General features: G+C 41.4%; 1 protein-coding gene across 1 annotated transcript; it reads left to right on the forward strand.

The window, feature by feature from the left end:
• Positions 1 to 96: 96 nt before the first annotated feature.
• On the forward strand, positions 97 to 20,177 carry erbb3a (erb-b2 receptor tyrosine kinase 3a). The gene is made up of 29 exons (XM_019880846.1): positions 97 to 423; positions 6,332 to 6,489; positions 7,237 to 7,423; positions 9,146 to 9,271; positions 10,091 to 10,156; positions 10,228 to 10,346; positions 10,820 to 10,961; positions 11,054 to 11,167; positions 11,439 to 11,556; positions 11,643 to 11,716; positions 11,808 to 11,898; positions 12,032 to 12,049; positions 12,159 to 12,376; positions 12,646 to 12,778; positions 12,883 to 12,976; positions 13,196 to 13,350; positions 13,424 to 13,477; positions 13,568 to 13,709; positions 15,622 to 15,741; positions 15,809 to 15,907; positions 16,066 to 16,251; positions 16,343 to 16,498; positions 16,593 to 16,668; positions 17,332 to 17,478; positions 17,592 to 17,689; positions 17,788 to 17,988; positions 18,196 to 18,264; positions 18,619 to 18,880; positions 19,100 to 20,177. The coding sequence occupies exons 1-29, from the start codon at positions 315 to 317 to the stop codon at positions 19,888 to 19,890; spliced, it is 4,323 nt and encodes a 1,440-aa protein (XP_019736405.1). The 5' UTR covers positions 97 to 314; the 3' UTR covers positions 19,891 to 20,177.
• The last annotated feature ends 732 nt before the right edge of the window (positions 20,178 to 20,909 follow it).

Raw genomic sequence — 20,909 nt, forward strand, 5'->3', positions numbered from 1 at the left:
GCCTACGTGTGTGTGTGTGTGTGTGTGTGTGTGCTTTGTTCACACTGGTCCCTCCCATTCAAATCAGAGCAAGGGAGTAAAAAGGCACTCCAGTCTGTGATTGGCCTCCAGCGAAGCTCCAATCACTGCTGCACTCATTTCCACTTCACACTATGAGCTGGAGACAGCACGACTCGGGCTGGATCTAGTACCATTGTGACGAGATCTACTACCATCGTGACGGGATCTACTTCTGTTGATACACTAAATGAACTTTTGGGGCCTTTTTGTTTCATGGGATGGTAATGCTGCTTCGGAACGCCGAGACGTTTTGAATGAGGATGACCACGCTTGTGAGGAAGGGCCAACAGGTGCGGCGTGTCCTGCTGCTGTTGCTGCAGCCCTGCTTAGTTCTGCAACTCTGCAGTGCCCAGACACAAGGAGGTACGGTCGAACACACACACACACACACACACACACACACACACACACACACACACACACACACACACACACACACACACACACACACGCACACACACACACACACACAAGCACACAAGTTGTCAGCAGATGACCAAGTTTAGGTTTTTGTCGTATATTAGCTTTGAGATTGTGATGTACTTTGTCAGGGGAAAAAAAAAAAACACCTGTCCCGCCGCACAATCACAACCTGCTCTGCAAATTTCAAAACCTGTTTGCAATGAGCCACCTGCACCTCTCCCACAACTCTGTGGGGCGACGCTTATCTCACCTGTCACTCTTTCAAGATTCTGGAACACGCATAGAGTTGCTCAACACATTTCAACACACTCCGAAAATGCACAGCGGTTCTACATGTTTTGTTTTAGTTTCAACACCTTGGGAATGAAAACAATTTGCATTCATTTCATACATTTGTGGAACAATTTGAGTAATAGGCCAGGTAACAGATTACTAGCTAGCTAGCTAGCTAGCTAGATAGATAGATCGAACAGAAGATATAAAAGAAACATGACTTTCCTTTTATATTGCTATTTTTTCTGTTGACATTCATTTTTCATTTTAATATAAAAAAATAATTGAATCAACATTTATAGAACGTGTGATATAATAAATTATATGACATTTTTTTGCTATAAGAATTTTTTTTTCAAGTTTATAGCTATTTAACAAGATAAAGAACTGAATGCCATCATTTCTGTGTTTAGGGGCAACTTTAAAATATCTGTTTGTTTCTCACTTGACACTTTTGAACTTACTGTAATTCGCTCTACAAAGAACATCACAGCCAACTCAGATGGCACAAGTGATACATTGTATCACACCAAATCAGCCCAGAGGAAGTTCACGATACGTCAGCTCCACTGAGAGTGTTGTTGTGATTTGAATCCAAGAGAGACTCTGTGAACTTTGACCCCACCTACTTGTTACTGTCACCTGCTGCTTCAGACAACAGTGGCGCCCGGGACTGAGAAAAACAATGTGGTCAAAACAACATTCATCATCTCATCATCAGAATGTGGCAGCTGATGTTCAAATGTCAAGGAACAACAACAATGCCTCTCGCGTGTGACCTCCCCTTCGTGTTTAGAAAAAAACAATAACAACAGAGGAACTCACATCATTTAAATACATCTGAAGGTTAATGTCATTGAGGCCACAGTTCTCTTGGTCTGTTGTTAAACTGGAATTTACTGTGCAGTAAACAGGCCTGCTGTGAAAGACCTTTTTTTTTTTTTTTTTTTTTTTAATTATCACTGTTTTGAACCTGGCGGCCCGCTGTTTGAGTGCTTAGTACGTTGACCTCACAGTGCAGAGGTACCGGGTTCGATTCCACCTCCGGCCTTCCTGTGTGGAGTTTGCAAGTTCTCCCCTTGCCTGCGTGGGTTTTCTCCGGGTACTCCGATTTCTTCCCACATTCCAAAAACATGCATGGCAGGCTGATTGAACACTCAAAATTGTCCCTAGATGTGAGTGTGAGCGCGGATGGTTGTTCGTCTCTGTGTGCCCTGCGATTAGTTGGCAACCGGTTCAGGGTGTCCCCCGCCTACTGCTCGAAGACGGCTGGGCTAGGCTGCAGTACCCCCCGCCAACCTTGTGAGGATAAAGTGGGTCAGAAAATGGATGGATGGATGGATGTTTTGAACCTGTGTATGAAGCTGGCAAGAGTATTTACGAGAAGGCAGTTTGTTTTATTTCTCATATCTTGCTTTATGACAGCACAGTGACCTCGTGGTTAGCAGGTGTGCCTCACAATTCCGAGGTTCTCGGTTTTCATCTCAACTTTTCCGTGTTAGCTTGTTCGAAGACTCTAAATTGTATAAAGTATGTACCCGGTGATTGGCTGGTGACCGGTCCAGGGTGGACCCCACCTCACGCCCAAAGTCACCTGGGATAGGGTTCAGCTCACCTGCATTGTGGCGGAAATGTCATTCGTGTTTGTCTTTGTCAATGAATTTCATACATGAGCTTTCAGTTATTTTTTATTTTTTATTTCACTATTAGCGAACAGCAAGACAGAAGAAAGAATTGGTCTAGCACTCGTACGGGAATTGTAGTTTACTTTAATCTACGATATATAAACTAGTTTATGAAATAGTGGCTGGGGACTTTAATTTAATCAACGGCAGAGAGAATCAAGCGTTTAGTTTCGTAAATGCTCGTGTACGGTGAGAGTTAGGCACAAAAATCTCCATTGACTGGTGCCCAAAAAAGAGCTACTCCTGTGTTCCCTTGGGAATGGAAAGAACAACTGCCTCACCTTGGCAGATTGTATTTGTGTGTTGTTTATATTTTCGGTTCTAATGATGTGCACTTAGTTAGGTGCAGTTAATTGTTTTGTGCGTGAGTTTCCATACGTCATGAATCCAAGACATGTCTTCCTGAACAACAAAACGGCACCCAGTAGAATAATACTTTAGTAGAGCATCATGTTGGTGCCAAGTTGTCTGTGGTCTATTTAACTTTGCACTAGTATATCTGGAAAGTCGTACTGATGTGCTTTGATTTATTACTTGTTTTTTTTTTTTTCTCTACAGCAGATTTCTCATAAACCTCGTTTCTCTTCATCCGCCACCTGCGCCTTTGTGTGCTACGTACATTACAGAATGGAAGGAAAACTCCAAAACAACTAGCAGCAGGTTGCGAGGGCGAGCATTTACACATATTTGGATTTGTAGTTTGTCCTTCAGTTAACTGGCAAATGGCAAACGCTTGTCCTATGTTGCCATGCTGCACAACTCTAGGCAAACAAATCAGGCTGCAGTGAGGTGAACTGCCTTCTCCTTAGTGCACAGGTGTCAAATTCAAGGCACGATATTATTTTCTGTGGCTCAATAAGCTAATGTTTCTTGCAAAATGTATGCTTTTACTTTGGACCGAAAAGCTAAATCACACCGTTTCACAAGCACTTACATTTCACCAAATTCCTTCATAACATAAATTGGACAATACTTGTACACTGCATTCCAAAGTATCAGATTGATTTTCCAGGTAAAGTAGGCCTATATCAAATCAAATGTGTATATGAAATGACATGATGAGGTAATTATCGAGTTCATTTCTATGGTTTTCACAGTCATAACCGCCCTCCGTGAGAAAACACAATGTGGCCCCCGCCGAATATTATTTTTACATCCCTCCCGTAGTTGAAACTAGAGTAACGGTTTTTAATGCAGGAGGTCCTTGGTTTACAACGGAGTGCGTTCCTATGGTGACCTAACCAGGATTTGTACAAGCATATCGTCTATTAATAACACGAAAGCCGCCATTAAGTGATATTTCCAGTAAATAATTGGATAAAAAACACTCTAATCCATAAATATAACTCAATAAATTGAAAAACAGCCCAGAAACCTTGCTCACACACCTTGTTAGATTATATATTGTGTTTATCTCAAGATCTCAAATTAAGCACAGGCTACTACAAGCTATTTCAGGTCAACAATTATTAATTAAGGCAAATTGTTGTTGCTCCTGTTGCCAGACTTTGTGCTGTTTCGTAGCTGTCAGCTTTAATTTACCTGTTTCAATTACAAGTCCCGATTATCGCTGAGAATTTCCGTTTGTTTGCGCTCGCTGTGTGACACCGTGGCGCGAAACGGCGCCTGTGCTCAGGTGTCTGTGCATGTGAACTTGCTCATCGAGCAGTAATCTCTCGTCGCTCCGTGCCAAGTTTCTGTTTACCGCTCTCATTGTCTCAAGCGATTTTCCCGGGCTGTCATCACCTTCCTCCACTTATGTAGCTCTACTCCTTCCTGCTTTTCTCTCAAAACTGCAATCTCGGTAATGACAATGCGCAAACCCGATCTGCGGTGTGTTGGTTTACAGTGCAATTCTGAGGACAATGACATCCCTTTTTACGGGACGTCCACAGGCCCACTAAGGTTAGCGATGGACTGATCCGACAGAGAATCGAGTGTCAGCACTGGTGCACAGAGGTCGGCTGTGCGACACTGATGTGATACAATTTCTACATTTTTGAAAAAGGAGGCCATTGTTTATCTGTGTGCGTGTTGACTCTCATCCCTCCACCCCATTCCTTTCTTTCTCGCCCGCCATCCATCTGCCAGTGCTGAAAGTCATCCTTTGATTAAAAAAAAAAAAACCCACTCAGCCTGTTGACATTCTCAGCCTCCCCCAGTTGCAGTCTGTGCATTGTTTGCATGGTGCTCATTGTATTTATCTGCAACGCTGCTGGTGCTACTCTTTACATTTGCGTCCATTTGGAGTGGGCGGTGAAGTAATAAATTACAAAGAATTCATGACGGTGCTTATTAAATATATATATATATTTATATATATTTTTTTTAACGGTAGCTTTCTTACTTGGCTAAAAATGCTGGGTTGTTCTCCGAACCAACTCGCTGGGCAGCTGTGGATTTTGAGCACATTGGCTTACTTTTACCCAAGGTTGGATCAATTATTTTGGGGTGACTTCTCAGAAAATGATGGTAGCCAAATTACTATTATTATTAGTTCAGTCTTTTTTTGGGCCCAGCACTGGGTTGACTATTTCACCCAATTTGGGGTGACTTTTGACAAAGCAGTTTTAAGAGTGTATTTTGTATTTGATTTCTACTGCTGCTATGAAAAGAACATATTTGTTCCAAACGAGATGAATAAATTCTTGAAGAAAAAGTAACGCTGGTTATTATCTTCGCAAAAGATATCAGACAATTCCACATGGAGACATACAGATACTAGAAGGTGGGTGACCATATTGTTAATGGTTCGGATGCATCAAGACTCAGACAATTAGTTCCTCGAAGGGAAAACGCATACAGTTGGTTTCACACCTCCACCTTTCGCTATTGTTCTTAATCAGACAAACCGGAGTCGCTCTGGAAATATCTAAGTAGTGCCAAGTGATGATCAAAATTGAATACACGCTGTGGGTTACGCAATGAAACTTTCCATTACACTCCCTGTATTTACAAATTGATATCTGTACTCTCTGCTCCTCACTTCGTCAAAACAGGCTGAATATTTTGTTTTTCAAAGTCTGGGGCACAATGTAAAAAAAGATGATAAATTGAAAATAAGCACATTGTTTGGTGGTATGAAGGGACAACCCCAAGTTTTAGATCAACACAATAAATGGACACTTCTCATAACTTTACAGACCCATAGGGCATGTACGTTGCTCACACGGGAATAAATATTTTAATCCTTAGCCTTAATGAAAGGCAAAGATTAAAGTGCTTTGCAGAGTGATGCTGTTTACAGTACATTAGCGTCTGCCGCTTTCCATGTCACACTGGATCGCTATAGAATCTTCTCAGGCAAAACGATTCACATGAACTGATGCCATATAAAAAGAGACCTCAAATGAGGAGTTATCATCAGACAGTTTGTGTCTTCTGTGCTGCCTTGACATTTGGACAGCAGCCACGTGTTGGGATTCAATGAATGAATGAACCCCTCAACCCCATCAACACATAAGCAAGGCCTTGTGTTATGTTTTCTTGTCACAGCCGCACCCCTTATATACAGTCTTTATTGCAACAAACCATTCATACTGCACGTGCATGCAGCTCTTGCTTGTTTCCCTCATTTGGACTTATTGACTAACTGGTCAGATAATAGATGGATATCTCAAACCAATGTATTTTATTGGGTAATATTTTTTTGTTTAGAATATATGCATTAACAGAAGAATAAAAAAACAGACACAATGACTTTTCTTACCGTCACTTAACCATTACAACTGAAAATATATAAATACAAATATAAATACAAAATAAAAATGGAGATGTATCACACTTTTTGTCATTGCTCCTTTGTTGCCATAGTAATTGTTTGTGGCCAACATTGGAATTGAAGAGAACTATCTGTCATCTTTAATCTTCATTTTTCTATTTCTCCCCAGTGGTAGTTTGTAGCGGCACCCAAAATGATCTGAGCACAACGGGAAATTCCGAAATCCAGTATAACTTGATGCGGGAGAGGTACACTGGCTGTGAGATCGTCATGGGCAACCTTGAGATCACCATGATGGAACACACCAGAGATTTCTCCTTCCTGCAGGTGAGCCACTGAAAACGAAAAACACCAATTGGACACAATATTAGGTACACCTGCACAATACAATAATGTCTGTAAATAACATTTCCAAAGATGACAATGGTTTATTGTGAAGGGCACTGTCAGTGAGGTGTAGTTTATAGTTTAGTATATATTGAATAATATGGCCAGGTAATTTCTCCCAGCTAATCTGCAAAGAAAGCTAATGATAAGATTGAAAATTGAATGGGTGTATTAGTAGAGCTGTCTGACTTTGTTGCAGGAAGTATGGATTTATTTGCTAACTTGACATTGAGGAGAAGTATCAGTAAAAATTGCTGGATGGATAATTATTGTACTGTAAATATATGCAACGTGACAAAAATCACACCAAAGAAGTGTTCATAAATTTCTGAATTTCCAAGATTTTTAAATATATCATTACCCTAAAGGGGTTAATTGAACATTTTTTACATTGATAAAAATATGGCTTAAATTTTCCGATCTTTCAAGATTTTATCTTTTCCTCATAACCCTTTGATGTGGCCCTGCTTAAATCATACTACTGTATTAGAATATACTGCGGACCAATAAGAAATGTGAAGCAAGCCACAAATGGACCCCCGGACCAGACTTTGGACACTCACTTTATTTTGTGCACATGTACCTAATGTTGTGACCAGAGAATGTCAGTGAATGCCTCACCGTTTGATTTCTTTAGAGCCCAATGCCAACCAAATTCACAAATATTACCCATTAAATCCCATGCAGTCAATCAGGGAGGTGACAGGCTACATACTGTTTGCCATCAACGAGTTCAGCCGCTTGCCGCTGGACCACCTTCGTGTCATCAGGGGCACCACCTTGTACGAGGACCAGTATGCCTTGGCTGTGATGGTCAACTACCAGAAGGAAGGCCAGCACGGCCTGCAGGAACTGGGCCTTACACACCTCACAGGTACTCAAGAAAGTCACTTTGTTGTTTGGCGGGGGAACCTACAGTGTGTGCACAACATTTATCGAGATTTTGAATGAAATGTGAGCATCAGGAGCACAGTCAGTATATCTACATGTCTTGTTGGATGTGCCGAATTAGCATGGCCCTCATTACGCAAAAAACGTTTGGTTCATGTTACACTTTACATGTTTCAGTGTACTGTATATGTGAACGTGTAAAGCGTATTTTAGAGTGGATCTTTTGGTGTATTTTTGACTATGTTGGAACACGCAGTTTATGTTTGATTGTGTAGTGTATGTTTGAGTGCGTGTAGCACCGCTAGCAAGATTTGAATGTAGCCTCACTTCACTAATCCCGCCCGCCCTCGATTCAAAGCTTACTGACGTGCGCGAGCGTGATTCTCCAACATGACTCTTGATGATGGCATGCGATGAGGAAGGTGCATAGTTGTGATAGCTAGTCATAAAGAACGCTCTTCAGCTTCACTGAAAAAGCAGCGATGACAACATTAATGACAACATTAAGATAGCATTCGCACTGTAAATATGCTGACGTTAGCTATGGCTGCTATGTTGGGATCATGACTTTTTTGTAACAAAGTGTTTTTATAACTGTCAATGTTATCGGTTTGAAGTTGTATTTTTGGAATGTAAAATTAAATATCAAAAACACGCCAGCTCCCAGAAGGTACTTGCTCAGTTTCTTTTTGAAAAAAAGTTTTTTGTTTTTTTTTAACTGCTAACTCCCCTAAATGTTATGTTAGAATACACAGTACAGTATACAACGTGTATGAAGGTGTATGATAGTATATGTATTTCATAATGTATATGTTTTAGTGCAGGGGTGTCAAACTCATTTTTGTCGCAGGCCAGATTTTAGTTACAATTTCCCTTGGAGGGCCGTTAGGACTGAAACCATATAAAGAAGTCAAGAATAACGGTTTATTCACCTATTTTTTAAGTTTCTGTAATGAGGGGTTTGGTAACAAGAAAATGCTTACAGTATCAGTCTTATTTATTACAAATGAGAATTTGAAATTTTGGTTGAGATTTTAGCAAGCATCATGAAAGTTGACAACTTTGATTTGCTTTCGCAGGCCACATAAAATGATGTGGGAGGTCAGATCTGGCTCCCGGGCCTTGAGTTTGACACCTGTGTTTTAGTGGATGAATTTAAGTGCATCCGTTAAGATGTAAATTTTTATTTAGTTGACTCTTTTAGAGTGTAGATGTTTCATTGTAGATTTCAGAGTACTCTACAAGTTTTAGTTTAAGTGTACTGTATGTATTTCAGTGTGTGTTTAAGAGTACATGTGAGTGTAAAGTATACATTTGAGTGGATCGGTGTGAGTTGAAAGAGTACGTTTTGGTGTGTAGTAAAGAGTATGTCCGTTAAAGTATAGTATGCCCACAGTAAGTGTGGGCGGCCGTGCAGATAAGAGGCTGCTTGTTGGAGCTCCACACATTGCCGCGCCTTCAGCATACCTGTCGTTGAACAGCACGAGTATATGTGTGTGTAGTGTGTATTGTATTTGGTGAGGTCACAGCAATACCTCGTGTAAGCCTTTCAACTGCGTGTGAAACATGAGCCCTTGCCCATGTAAGTGTGTTTTCCAGTGCTGTAATGTCTAATAATGTCTGAGGCTGATATAATTGAGTCATGGGCATGTAGCGTCTCGTTATTTGTGTCTCATCATTTACATGCAATGTCTGCCACCCACAGAAATACTGGAGGGAGGAGTCAAGATCATCCAAAATAAGTACCTGAGCTACGCCCCACAGGTCATCTGGCAGGATATTGTAAAGGACGGGGCAGCGCCTATTATATTGGAGGACAATGGACCTGAAAGTGAGTGAAGAGTACTCCCAAATACAATCATCTGCTGTTTACCTGTAGAAGAGGTTTGTCATGGCGGTAAAAAAAACAATAAGATGATGTGCAGAAAGGTTTGTTCCTCAATGTCAAATCAGTGGTTGACTCTCCCAGGGGGGTGAGGTAAGACTGCAGGGGAATGCAGTAGCTTGAGGGAAAAAAAAATGGAAATGAGCTAAACTACTTCAGCTACAGTGTCTGTAAAAAGTCTACATGCCCTTGTTCCAATGCTTTTGTGATCTAAAAAATGAGACCAAGATAAAACATTTCAGAACTGAACATCTGAACTTTATTTGGCGTTAATCAAAGGCCCTTTGATTATTTTCCCCTCCGTTGTAACAGGGGGTGCAAGCTATTTTTATTCCCCCTTTTGAAAGGTTTGCTTTTTTTCCAGTTGAAAAGTTGCAGGTCCAATTAATGGTGGAAAATCTTATGAAATGATCTTAGAAATCTTGATGTGATTTTTTTTTTGTTATCATAATAATTTGGCATTTGAATAGGGGTGTGTAGACTTTTTATGCCAGCTGTACACACAGTTTGTTAATTATGGTACTGTATATTATTAAAACTTTTGCGTCGTGCACATAAAGGGAATAGTACAAAATGCAACAGTGTGAAGAATTTGATGAATTTTGGTGTCAGCCCAAATCTCTGACTTGAAACATCGCAAAGGCCTCGCAGTGATTTTTAACTGATATCATCTTAGCAGGAACATAGTTAAATGTGCTTTTTAGTGATAAAAGAAGCTAAGCCGTTTTACTTTCTCTCATGCCTCAATGCCTCTGTATGTGTCAGAGCCTTGCAGTGAAGCATGCGAGGACGTTCCATGTTGGGGTCCCGGAAACGACACATGTCAGATCTGTAAGTGACAACAGGGTAACATTACTTTTTTATGGTTGTTTGACTGACATGTTGTCTCAAATATGCTCCAGTGACAAAGACGGTGTGCGCACCCCAGTGCAATGGCCGCTGTTTTGGCAGGAACCCGAGCGAGTGTTGTCACAATGAATGTGCTGGAGGCTGCACTGGACCCCTCGACACTGACTGCTTTGTAAGTCGTTATGGTCGATGTCAAATTAATGATCAGGCAAAAACAATTGTTGCCTGTCCACAGAGGTGGACTTCATATGAGACAAACCTGAGATTTTGAAGGTCCACCAAACAAACGTCTATTAAATGCTAAAAATTACTTGATGATGTCACCCCCTCTCTTCTCATTCAATGGACTACAGGTATTCCATCTTTTTAAATCATTCAGGAAGAGGTTAGAAATGAGCAAAACAAACTTCTCGGCACATTGGAAGGAAAATTACGGGGAGTGATCTCAATGAAGTGAAGAAGACGATATAGTGACGGGAAAACAGATTTATCAATCCTACCACTGGTTTCAACCTTTTTCATGACATGGAATAGCTCATTTCTTTTTTTCCCACAAATTCACACATTTTAGTTGAAGCTAAACCTTAATATTTGAAATATTTACAGTGCAAATGACTAACGACGGCCATCTGTCCCATTTTGCAGGCTTGTCGGAACTTCAACAACTCGGGTTCCTGCGTCCCTCAGTGTCCTCAGACGGTGATCTACAACAAGCACACCTTCAAACTGGAGCCCAATCCCGATGCCAAGTACCAGTATGGCTCCATCTGTGTGTCCCAGTGTCCCAGTGAGTCTCAAGCAATCACTGGTCTATTATTTTCAATGCATTAGTGCCGTTTGTCTCTGAAGCTGACATGTTGTATGTTTTCATCCATATAGCAAACTTTGTGGTGGATGGCAGCTCATGCGTAAGCAACTGTCCCACCCATAAAATGGAGGTGGAGAAAAACGGGGTGAAAAGGTGTGAGCTCTGTGGAGGCCTCTGTCCTAAAGGTATGCAGTGCACTGAATGTCATAGAATGACTCTGATGTAAATACAACTTGAGATTTTTGCATTCAAAAGTGCTGTTTTATTAAATGTACAATAATGGATCCATGACAAGATCTGTAGCACAAAATCATGGAATCAAAAAAATGGCTCCATTCATTCATCTGGTCCACCAAGCATTTGCATTGTATTAAATCTGTTTAATTTAGACGTCTGTATTTACGTGTTACGTTTTCAACATCTACAGTATTCCTAAATTGAGATCGTTCCTTGCAGCTTGCCGCGGTACAGGAACTCAGAACCGACAGACGGTGGATGCTCTGAACATCGACAGTTTTATTAACTGCACAAAGATCCAGGGCAGTCTTCACTTCCTGGTGACCGGGATCCATGGGTAACAAGACTCTCCCTCCGCGCCACTGTTCGTGTCCTTATCTGCATGATTTGAAATGACATTTGTGTCTTTTCCGCCAATCAAAGTGACGATTACAACAACATTCCAGCCCTTGATCCAGAAAAACTGAAGATTTTCAACACGGTGCGAGAGATTACAGGTTTGTGTTTGTTCAGATCTCAAGATTCTTTAGCGATTGTGTTCATTTTTCTTCGATATGACCATGAACACACACAATGTAACATTTTCAGACATCCTCAGTATCCAGTCGTGGCCTGAAAATATGACGGACCTATCCGTGTTCTCCAATCTGCAAACCATTCAAGGCAGAACACTTTACCGGTGATTTTTTTTTTCCAGCTATGTTTTTATTCCCTTTGGATGAGATAACTGTAAATGTAATATCAAATGATGCACATTCTAATCAGTTTGTGTTTTCTTTTTTTCCCTCCTCTATCCCTTTAAAACCATTTAGAGGCGTGAGCTCGAGAAGGTATCGTAATATTTTCATGTACCTACATTTTTCGGGGTCTTAAATCTCATTTGGAATTTAATGTTTTGTTTTTTTATGGATCTCGCATCGTGTTGTCATTATTTTTCAGGGGCTACTCTCTGCTGGTGATGAAGATCCCGTCTTTGACCTCTCTGGGCTTACGATCGCTTCAAAGGATAAATGATGGAAGCGTCTACATCACAGGAAACAAGAAGCTATGCTACCACGACACTGTCAACTGGACACGTATCTTGACAAGTAGTTCTCGCCCGCAGCGACGCCAGAAGTACATTGATATTAAGGAAAACCGGCCAAGAAATGAGTGCGGTGAGTTGGTTTGGGTCAAGGTTAGGCAAAATATGGCTCAGGGGCCACGTATTGCCTCCTGCGCCCTTTAAACCGGGTCACCGAATATTTACATTATTACAATAGTCCTGTAATACTTCTTGTATTAATTGAGCCCACCTCTTTTACATCTGCCTGTTTAAAAAAATTTAAATGCGACAGAAATTTGCCCACCGGTACTTTAGCATTTCCTCGTGCAGCCTATTGACACAGTTTTGATTAAATTTATGTCTCTTTGCATTTCTGTACAGTTGAGATGGGCCACGTTTGCGACACCCTTTGCTCCTCGGAGGGCTGCTGGGGTCCAGGCCCGGATCAGTGTCTCTCCTGCAAAAACTACAGCAGAGGAGGAACTTGTGTGCCAGAGTGCATGTTTGTGACAGGGTCAGTTTTCATCCATTCATTCATCGGGTCCTGCCGACCCGACCATGCTTATTTTGTCATCTGTGGTCTGTGGAAACATTTTGATTATTTCTATGTGAATGTAGGGAGACACGTGAGTTTGCAGATGCATCAGGAGAATGTATGCCCTGCCACCCTGAGTGTAAAGTCCAGGAGGGAAAGGAGACCTGCATAGGCCCGGTATGAATGCTCACAAAAATGCTCAACTGTCATACGCAGGCTTCCTCTATTGGCACAAGAATAATTACTGAATCTATTTTTTTAAATGTCATCATGACTTCAACTTTTTTTTCCCAGTCCAGTATACTGCATTTGTTAATTACAGTTTTACATTTCTTTTTCTATTTCTATATTTAAGTTATATTCAAACCGAGTCTACCCATTCATTTGTATGTGCAGGGAGCAGACGAGTGTGTAGCGTGTGCCAACCGACAGGACGGCCCACATTGTGTCTCCTCATGTCCGGAGGGTGTGATGGGAGGTGAGGGGGTCATCTTTAAGTACCCGAACAAGCAAGGGCGCTGTGAGCCTTGTCACATCAACTGTACTCAAGGGTAAGGCAAACCTGTGGGACTGTGTGAACTCTCTATGTGTTCTGCATTTAGCTGAAATATGATTGCTCTCTAGGTGCTTTGGTCCAGGAACTGGAGGCTGTATTGGGTCTTCCAGATACATTTCTGGGTAGGATTCTCCTCTCATTCGGCAGCATTCTCATTCATGTTTTACGTTTCCGCAATGTGAAATCTCCATTCTATATTTTTGTGTTTCTAGACAAGCAACCACAGGCATAGTACTGGGAGTTATCGCCATTCTGTTTGCCAGCTTCTCTATTTTCGTGCTGAGCGTTTTGTACCGCAGAGGGCTCGCCATCCGCCGCAAACGAGCTATGAGGAGGTACATGGCCAGTGGAGAGGGGAGTCCTTAGTTTCAGTGAGGTAGTAGCTATGTTCTCCTGATGGGTTTATTATGTGGGATTCCGGCAACTATATTGGATTTATAGTCATTAGTCCGGCACTGCAGATGGATCATAATCAAATTTTGTGTTTGAAACTGTAGTTCATATCTCAACAGAAGTCAAATAAATATACATTACGCACAAAAAGTTCGGGATTTTCCGGAAGAAATTTCAGGATAAACCTGAAGTGCATAAGTGGTGAACTTAATTTGACCTTCTCTAAATCTTTGAATGTACATGTCCAACTTTTCACTGTTTCAGTATTTTTATTCGGTTCTCTATTAAGACGCCGAGCGGTAAAATTCGTAACAGGTGGTTGAGCCATGAATGGACCAGTACATTTGTTGTTTCAACTGGAATTGGGAGTTAAACATGACATGAGAGTCTTCAATAGTCGCTAATTCTCAGTGTGGTACGCTACCTAGTTCATATCTCAACAGAAGCCAAATAAATATACATTATGCACAAAAAGTTAGGGATTTTCCGGAAGAAATTTCACGATAAACCTGAAGTGCATAAGTGGTGAACTTAATTTGACTTTCTCTAAATTTTTGCATGTACATGTCCAACTTTTCACTGTTTCAGGATTTTTCTTCAGTTCTCTTTTGAGACGCCGAGCGGTAAAATTTGTAACAGGTGGTTGAGCCATGAATGGACCAGTACATTTGTTGTTTCAACTGGAATTGGGAGTTAAACATGACATGAGAGTCTTCAATAGTCGCTAATTGTCAGTGTGGTACGCTACCAATTGGGTGACGCGGGCTCCCTCTAGCGGTATGCAAAGAAATAACAGAATTACACAAGTAGGTAACTTTTAAGAAATCTTTAAATAGATCCAGGGGTGCTTCGGTCACATTGTACATGAACACTTCGGCCCACTATGCAATGTAACGTCGGTCATGGTGGAGAGAGCAAGTATTTGATGTGGTGGTACTTGGAGTAAAAATTTAAGAACCACTGCTCTCTTACTGTTGTTCATTTTGACATCATGAGACCAAAATGATGATTGATCAACAGTATCTTGACATTGCCAAGCTTCAAACAGGATGTCCTGAAAAGGGATGCGTGTCAAAAGCAGGTTGCAACAGAGAGACTGGAAGAGTCACAGAAAGGAATAGAATTTGAAATCTTAGGAAATTTTCTTGGAGCAAACACCTGTTGTGAATTTTGCCATAAAGATCCTTGTTAGGGAACATCAAATTGTGCCAAAATTATCAAAACATGAACAGTTTGACGTCAAAGGTTTGGAGAAAATCAAATTAAGTTCAACTGTAAAGGTTATATTTTCTTTGATGATTATCCTGAAATTTCCCCATGAGAGCCAAATATCACAAAAATGTGTAAGTAGTGAACATCTTGTATTTTTATTTGACCATCTTTTTTTTTTTTTTTTTATTATAAACAATTGGAGGATCTCTGGTGGGATTCATTGTGGTCGTCGCCAACTAAGACCTTCTCGGTTTGAAACACACTTTGTTTGCTGTGTGCTCTCAGGGTTTTGAGCCATTGGATCCTGGTGAGAAGGGGCCCAAAGTCCACGCTCGTATCTTGAAGTCCACTGAGCCATAAAGATCCTTGTTAGAGAACATCAAATTGCACCAAAATTATCAAAACATGAACAGTTTGACATGAAAGTTTTGGAGAAAATCAAATTAAGTTCAGCTGTAAAGGTTATGATCATCCTGAAATTTCCCCATGAGAGCCAAATATCACAAAATTTGTGAGTAGTGTACATCTTGTATTTTTATTTGACCATCTTTTTTTTTTCTTTTTATAAACAATTAGAGGATGTCCGGTGGGATTCATTGTGGTCGTCGCCAACTAAGACCTTCTTGGTTTGAAACACACTTTTTTTGCTGTGTGCTCTCAGGGTTTTGAGCCACTGGATCCTGGTGAGAAGGGGCCCAAAGTCCACGCTCGTATCTTGAAGTCCACTGAGTTGCGTAAGATCAAGCTGCTGGGTCACGGCGTGTTTGGATCAGTTCATAAGGTAGTGAAGATTGTGCCACCCCTTGCTACCGATGAAAAGCACACTGAAGTCTTTCTGCATTTCACAGGGCATTTGGATCCCTGAAGGAGACACAGTCAAGCTTCCAGTTGCCATAAAAACGATTCATGATCGCACTGGGCGGCAGACATTCTTTGAAATGACAGATGTGAGAAAGCAAAACACCGTTCATTTCAAAAAGAGAATAGCTGGGCACTGGGCGATAAATTGATTTCAATGATCAAATTAATTTATCAGCAACATTTTTTTTTTAATCAAAAAACTTAACGTTCAGCAATAGTGACGAGTTCTCAATGTCGACCGCAGCACATGATGGTGATGGGAAGCTTGGACCACATCAATGTAGTCCGGATCCTCGGTATCTGTCCCGGCGCCAACCTGCAGCTCATCACCCAACTCAACAACCAAGGCTCCCTGCTGGAGCACGTCAGGAACAACAAGAACAAGCTCAGTCCCCAGAGGCTCCTCAACTGGTGTGTGCAGATCGCGAAGGTAAAAATCAAATGGCCTGACTGAGCAACACTTGCATATGCAAGACGAGACAGGATGGTGTACTCATTATACAATATTCTCCTCCACTCAGGGTATGTATTACCTGGAGGAGAACAGGATGGTCCACAGGAACCTGGCTGCCAGAAATGTGCTGTTGAAGAAAAACTACACTGTCCAAATCTCCGACTACGGCATTGCCGACCTACTGTACCCTGATGACAAAAAGTATTTTTACAATGAAATCAAGGTTCGTATACTGGCTGAAACATTGACTTTCAGTCAGATAAAAATAATTGGATTAAATATGTGTTGTTAACTGAAGACTTGAAATTTGTTTCTAGACACCAATCAAGTGGATGGCTTTGGAGAGCATCCTGTTTCGCAGATACACTCATCAAAGTGATGTCTGGAGTTATGGTGAGTCATGTTTTCATTCCATTTGCTGTACCAATACAATATCGCATATATACTGTTTTACAATAATACTCAACAATATTATAATTCTCATGCACATGTGACTTCTCAATTGTCGCGTTTGCTCTCTAGTTTGTTGCAAACTGTTTCTTCCTTGACTATGGTGTCATGTTTTTGTGGTTCAAAAAAAATAATAACGCGCTAACACATCTTGTATTTGGAACGTCAACACATGATACAACACTACAGTTTTACCGCTGCAGTGCTGTGGTCGACATGCAGTACTCAATCGCTCAGTGTGTGGCAAAGTGTCATCAATTGTCATATTTTTTTTCGGAATCGTCCACTTCAGTCATGTTGAGAGGCATTTTTCAATGAATAGCTTCTTCAAAGATGACACCACAAGCCAATATAAACAGCAAGGCTGACCTGGCTTTTCGATACATTTTGATTAACCAATTTCAGGAAAACACGACCAAATTGTGATAACAATAAGGGACTTGTGACAAGATTCTTCGTGGGTGGGATTAAAGAACAGAGCATGGCCTTACTTTTCACACTTCTGTTCTGCATAGATCATGGAAAAGGCGATATGTTGAATGTTGTTAAGAGCAGCCTTTTGCTGTGCTGTTTTGATGCCACGTTAAATCTGTCTTTCATCGGTAGGCGTAACAATATGGGAGATGATGTCGCACGGAATGGAGCCGTACTCAACCATGCGCCCGCAGGAAGTTCCGGATCTGTTGGAAAAGGGGGAGCGACTATCCCAGCCCCCTATTTGCACAATTGACGTGTACATGGTAATGGTCAAGTGTGAGTTTATGATCTTCAACTATTGTTTCTGCTCATAATTACATCCTACTCAATATACCTTATTCGTAATGGAATTGTATTTGACATTGTGAAATGTGACAACAACCTGACAGGTTGGATGATTGATGAGAACGTCCGTCCCACATTCAAAGAGCTGGCCAATGAATTTACCAGAATGGCGCGAGATCCTCCTCGCTACCTGGTGATCAAGGTGAGACAGCACATCGTCTGTGTCGCGAGATTTCGGAACAGCACGCAGGTGGGCCTGGTCATGTTCTTTGTGTCACTACTTTTATTCGCCGTCAACAGGAGGACTGCAGCCAGCCTGATGGGCCCCCTGATGAGGTCACCCAACGTAGTGCAGACCTAGATGACATGGAGGATCTTGAATTTGAGCTGGAGGACCAGGCGGAGCAAATATCAATCGATGACCTCAACCCGCCCTCCCACTACCTGTCTCCTACGAAGTCGAGGAGCTTCAATGGTCTCTCCAGGCTGGATTCTCACAGAGTAATTCATTCCCATCTCGTTTTAAAATAGGGGACATTGGGAAAGTCACTGTGCATTTGTCTTTGTTATGAACAGACATGTTGAAATACATTTCAGCGGTCCGCAAATGTCATTGAGTAAAATTCTAAATGCACAGTGGCTTTTCGAACATCCTGCACATATTCAAATGTCACTTCCTGTATCTAAATACAACATGTGTCTCTTAAGGTGGTTCTGGGTTCACCAGGTGGTGCTGGTTATCTGCCAATGACATCAGGTGTTGACAACCCCGGACAGGTAACAGCATTTGGTTTTGCGCAAAGTTATTTGTCTTCTACCAGTACACCGGGTAAACCCTCCAATATCGGAGATACTTTGTATTACTGTAGATTAGAGGTGGGTGCCCAAACATGGTCTTCTCCTTTAATTTTTTTTTTGACAAGCTTGAGAAATGGCAACTAAACTAAACTAAACCAAAACGGCACCCATTACAATGCACATGGAAGTGTTACCATCAAACATTGCAACGCTTCAAAACACAAAACACTGGAAGTGTGCCACTAAATGAAATACGTTCATAATCATCCTTAGATTACATAATAAAAGTGATCAAAATGACCTTCTAATATTGCAGTATTCACAATATTTCAGGCTCCGTGGCAGTCACGTTCTCGACTCAACTCTGCTCGCACTGTGTCCGAGAGTTCGGAGGGCGGCGGCACCGCCACCGAACTGGAGATGATCGAGGACACATGTCTGACTGGGAGCCCAAAGCGTGGACGTCAGAGGCAGGACAGCGCCTATATGTCGCAGAGAGACAGCTTGTCTGGTGGGCCGCCTGAGACGCCAACCCCAGAGATGGATGAAGAGGACCAAAACGGTTATGTGCTGCCTGGAGACAGCCCGGAAAGAGGTCATTTTTTTGATGTTTTCATAGAAATAATAGAGGGGACTTTACAAAAACAATAAATTTGTATTTTGATATATCATTTGAAGTGAATGGTTTTGTGTGTGTGCGTGTGTGTGTGTGTGTGTGTGTGTGTGTGTGTGTGTGTGTGTAACTTGGGTACAACACCTCTGAGCCAAGTGAGAAATTATGACAAAGTGAATAACTGTTCCTCTTTCTTCACAGAAACCTTGCTGAGTCCATCTCGAGTCATTCCCAGCGGGATGGGCAAGTCGCACTCGTCCGGGCTCTTGTACAACCTGAACGACGAGGAATACGAGTACATGAACAAGCAGACGCGTCTCTCGCCCCGAATCAACAGCCACCTCAAGGACAATGGCCTGTGTCTGAAGCCCAACAAGAAGCGAGCATCCTCCCTCTCATCGAAGATGATGGCCAGCTCGGGCGATATCACGCCATTCATCAGGAATAATCACAGCTCCAAACAGCTTGATTCTCAAGAGGTTAAATATGAATACATGGATATCAGGTGTAGTGAGAAGGATGATGATCCTCCGGCCCATGACCCTCCTCCTCCTCCTCCTCCTCCTCCTCCTCCTCTTCCTCCTCGCATAACTGTTGGGATGGCAGAAGAAGAAGAGAAGGAGGAAGAAGAGGAGTACGTGGAAGACAGTAACTATCATTACACTAACAGGCAGCCGAAGCTGAGACAAGCCCTTCGGGAGAACAAGGAGCTAAAGATCCAGGATAGGGATGAAGGCAGGGCTTATGAATACGAGGACATGGACTGCTTCACCGCAATGAAGCCTGCAGACGCAGCAGTGTATCAGAACATGCAAACAGGCGGCGAGGGAGAGACAAGTGGCACCACGGCTCGTCAGTTGGGCATTGACCCTTATGTAAAAGTGCGAGCTGGAGTTGATGTCGGAGATCCTGTAAGTGGAGACCGATCCTTTGACAATCCCGACTACTGGCACAGCAGGATGTTCCTCAAGCCCAAAGCAGTGACCACATGAAGAAGGCTCATCCGCTCCCTGCTTATTTCTATTGATGAAGGACTTGACAGAACATTACATCGAAAGCTAAAATGTAGCCCACTTCAACTGAGCGAGAAATATTATTCATGTACAATACTGTATTCAGGATTACCAGTGGGGCATTTACAGATATTTGAGCAAGCACTGAAGAAAAAAAAAAGAACACATAACAAGCTATATCCAGTATTTTTGTTTACAATTTGACATGAACAAAATTGTTTTTCTTTGTATATTTTCTACTTAAAATAAAAAGTTTTTATATGTTGTCTGAGTCGTGTTGACTTAATTTTTAAACTACAAGGCTTACACAGTCCGTCCGCTGCTTAAATAAAGGAACTAAATGAATACAACGGATCTTGGTGTTTCTGTTTTCCAGTGCCAAATACAACTACAGGTAATTGAGTTCCTGCTTTTTATCAGTGACACTAGACTAAAGAATATGAGTCTGCTAATACATACACTTACATTAACGTGGAAAATTAGTATGTTGCTTCTTGAGTATCATATATAAATAAACACACATATATAAAACCTGCGTATGAATGTCGACGAATGATTTTCTCAATTACAGTAATCCATTCATTCATTTTCAGACGTGCCATCCAATGGGTTACATTTGGCAATGGTGAACCCCCAAATGAGACATTTTGGCAACGACGAAACCAATACCTTTACTCAGAACGAACATGGTACGTACTGTATCATAGAATCTGTTACAGTAGTTCGCTTTTCAGGTCAAGTCAGCTTTATTGTCAAATAAGCAAAACTGAACTGTATAAAAAAAATACATAAATATACGGTTATTAACAAATAAATTGTTTACAAACAAACGAAAGTGAAGAAAAAAAAGAAGTTACGTTACATACATGGATGCAGAGAAATGGTAAATGATTTTTTTCAATAAAGATTGCAGGTCATGTTTTCCACTTTCATCAATTTCCTCGGAAATCGCATACCCGAGTTAAGTTTCGTTTTCGAAAGAGATAGTTTTGATTGAT

This window comes from Hippocampus comes, unplaced genomic scaffold (assembly GCF_001891065.2).
Source record: "Hippocampus comes isolate QL1 unplaced genomic scaffold, H_comes_QL1_v1.1 scaffold68, whole genome shotgun sequence".
NCBI lineage: Eukaryota > Metazoa > Chordata > Actinopteri > Syngnathiformes > Syngnathidae > Hippocampus > Hippocampus comes.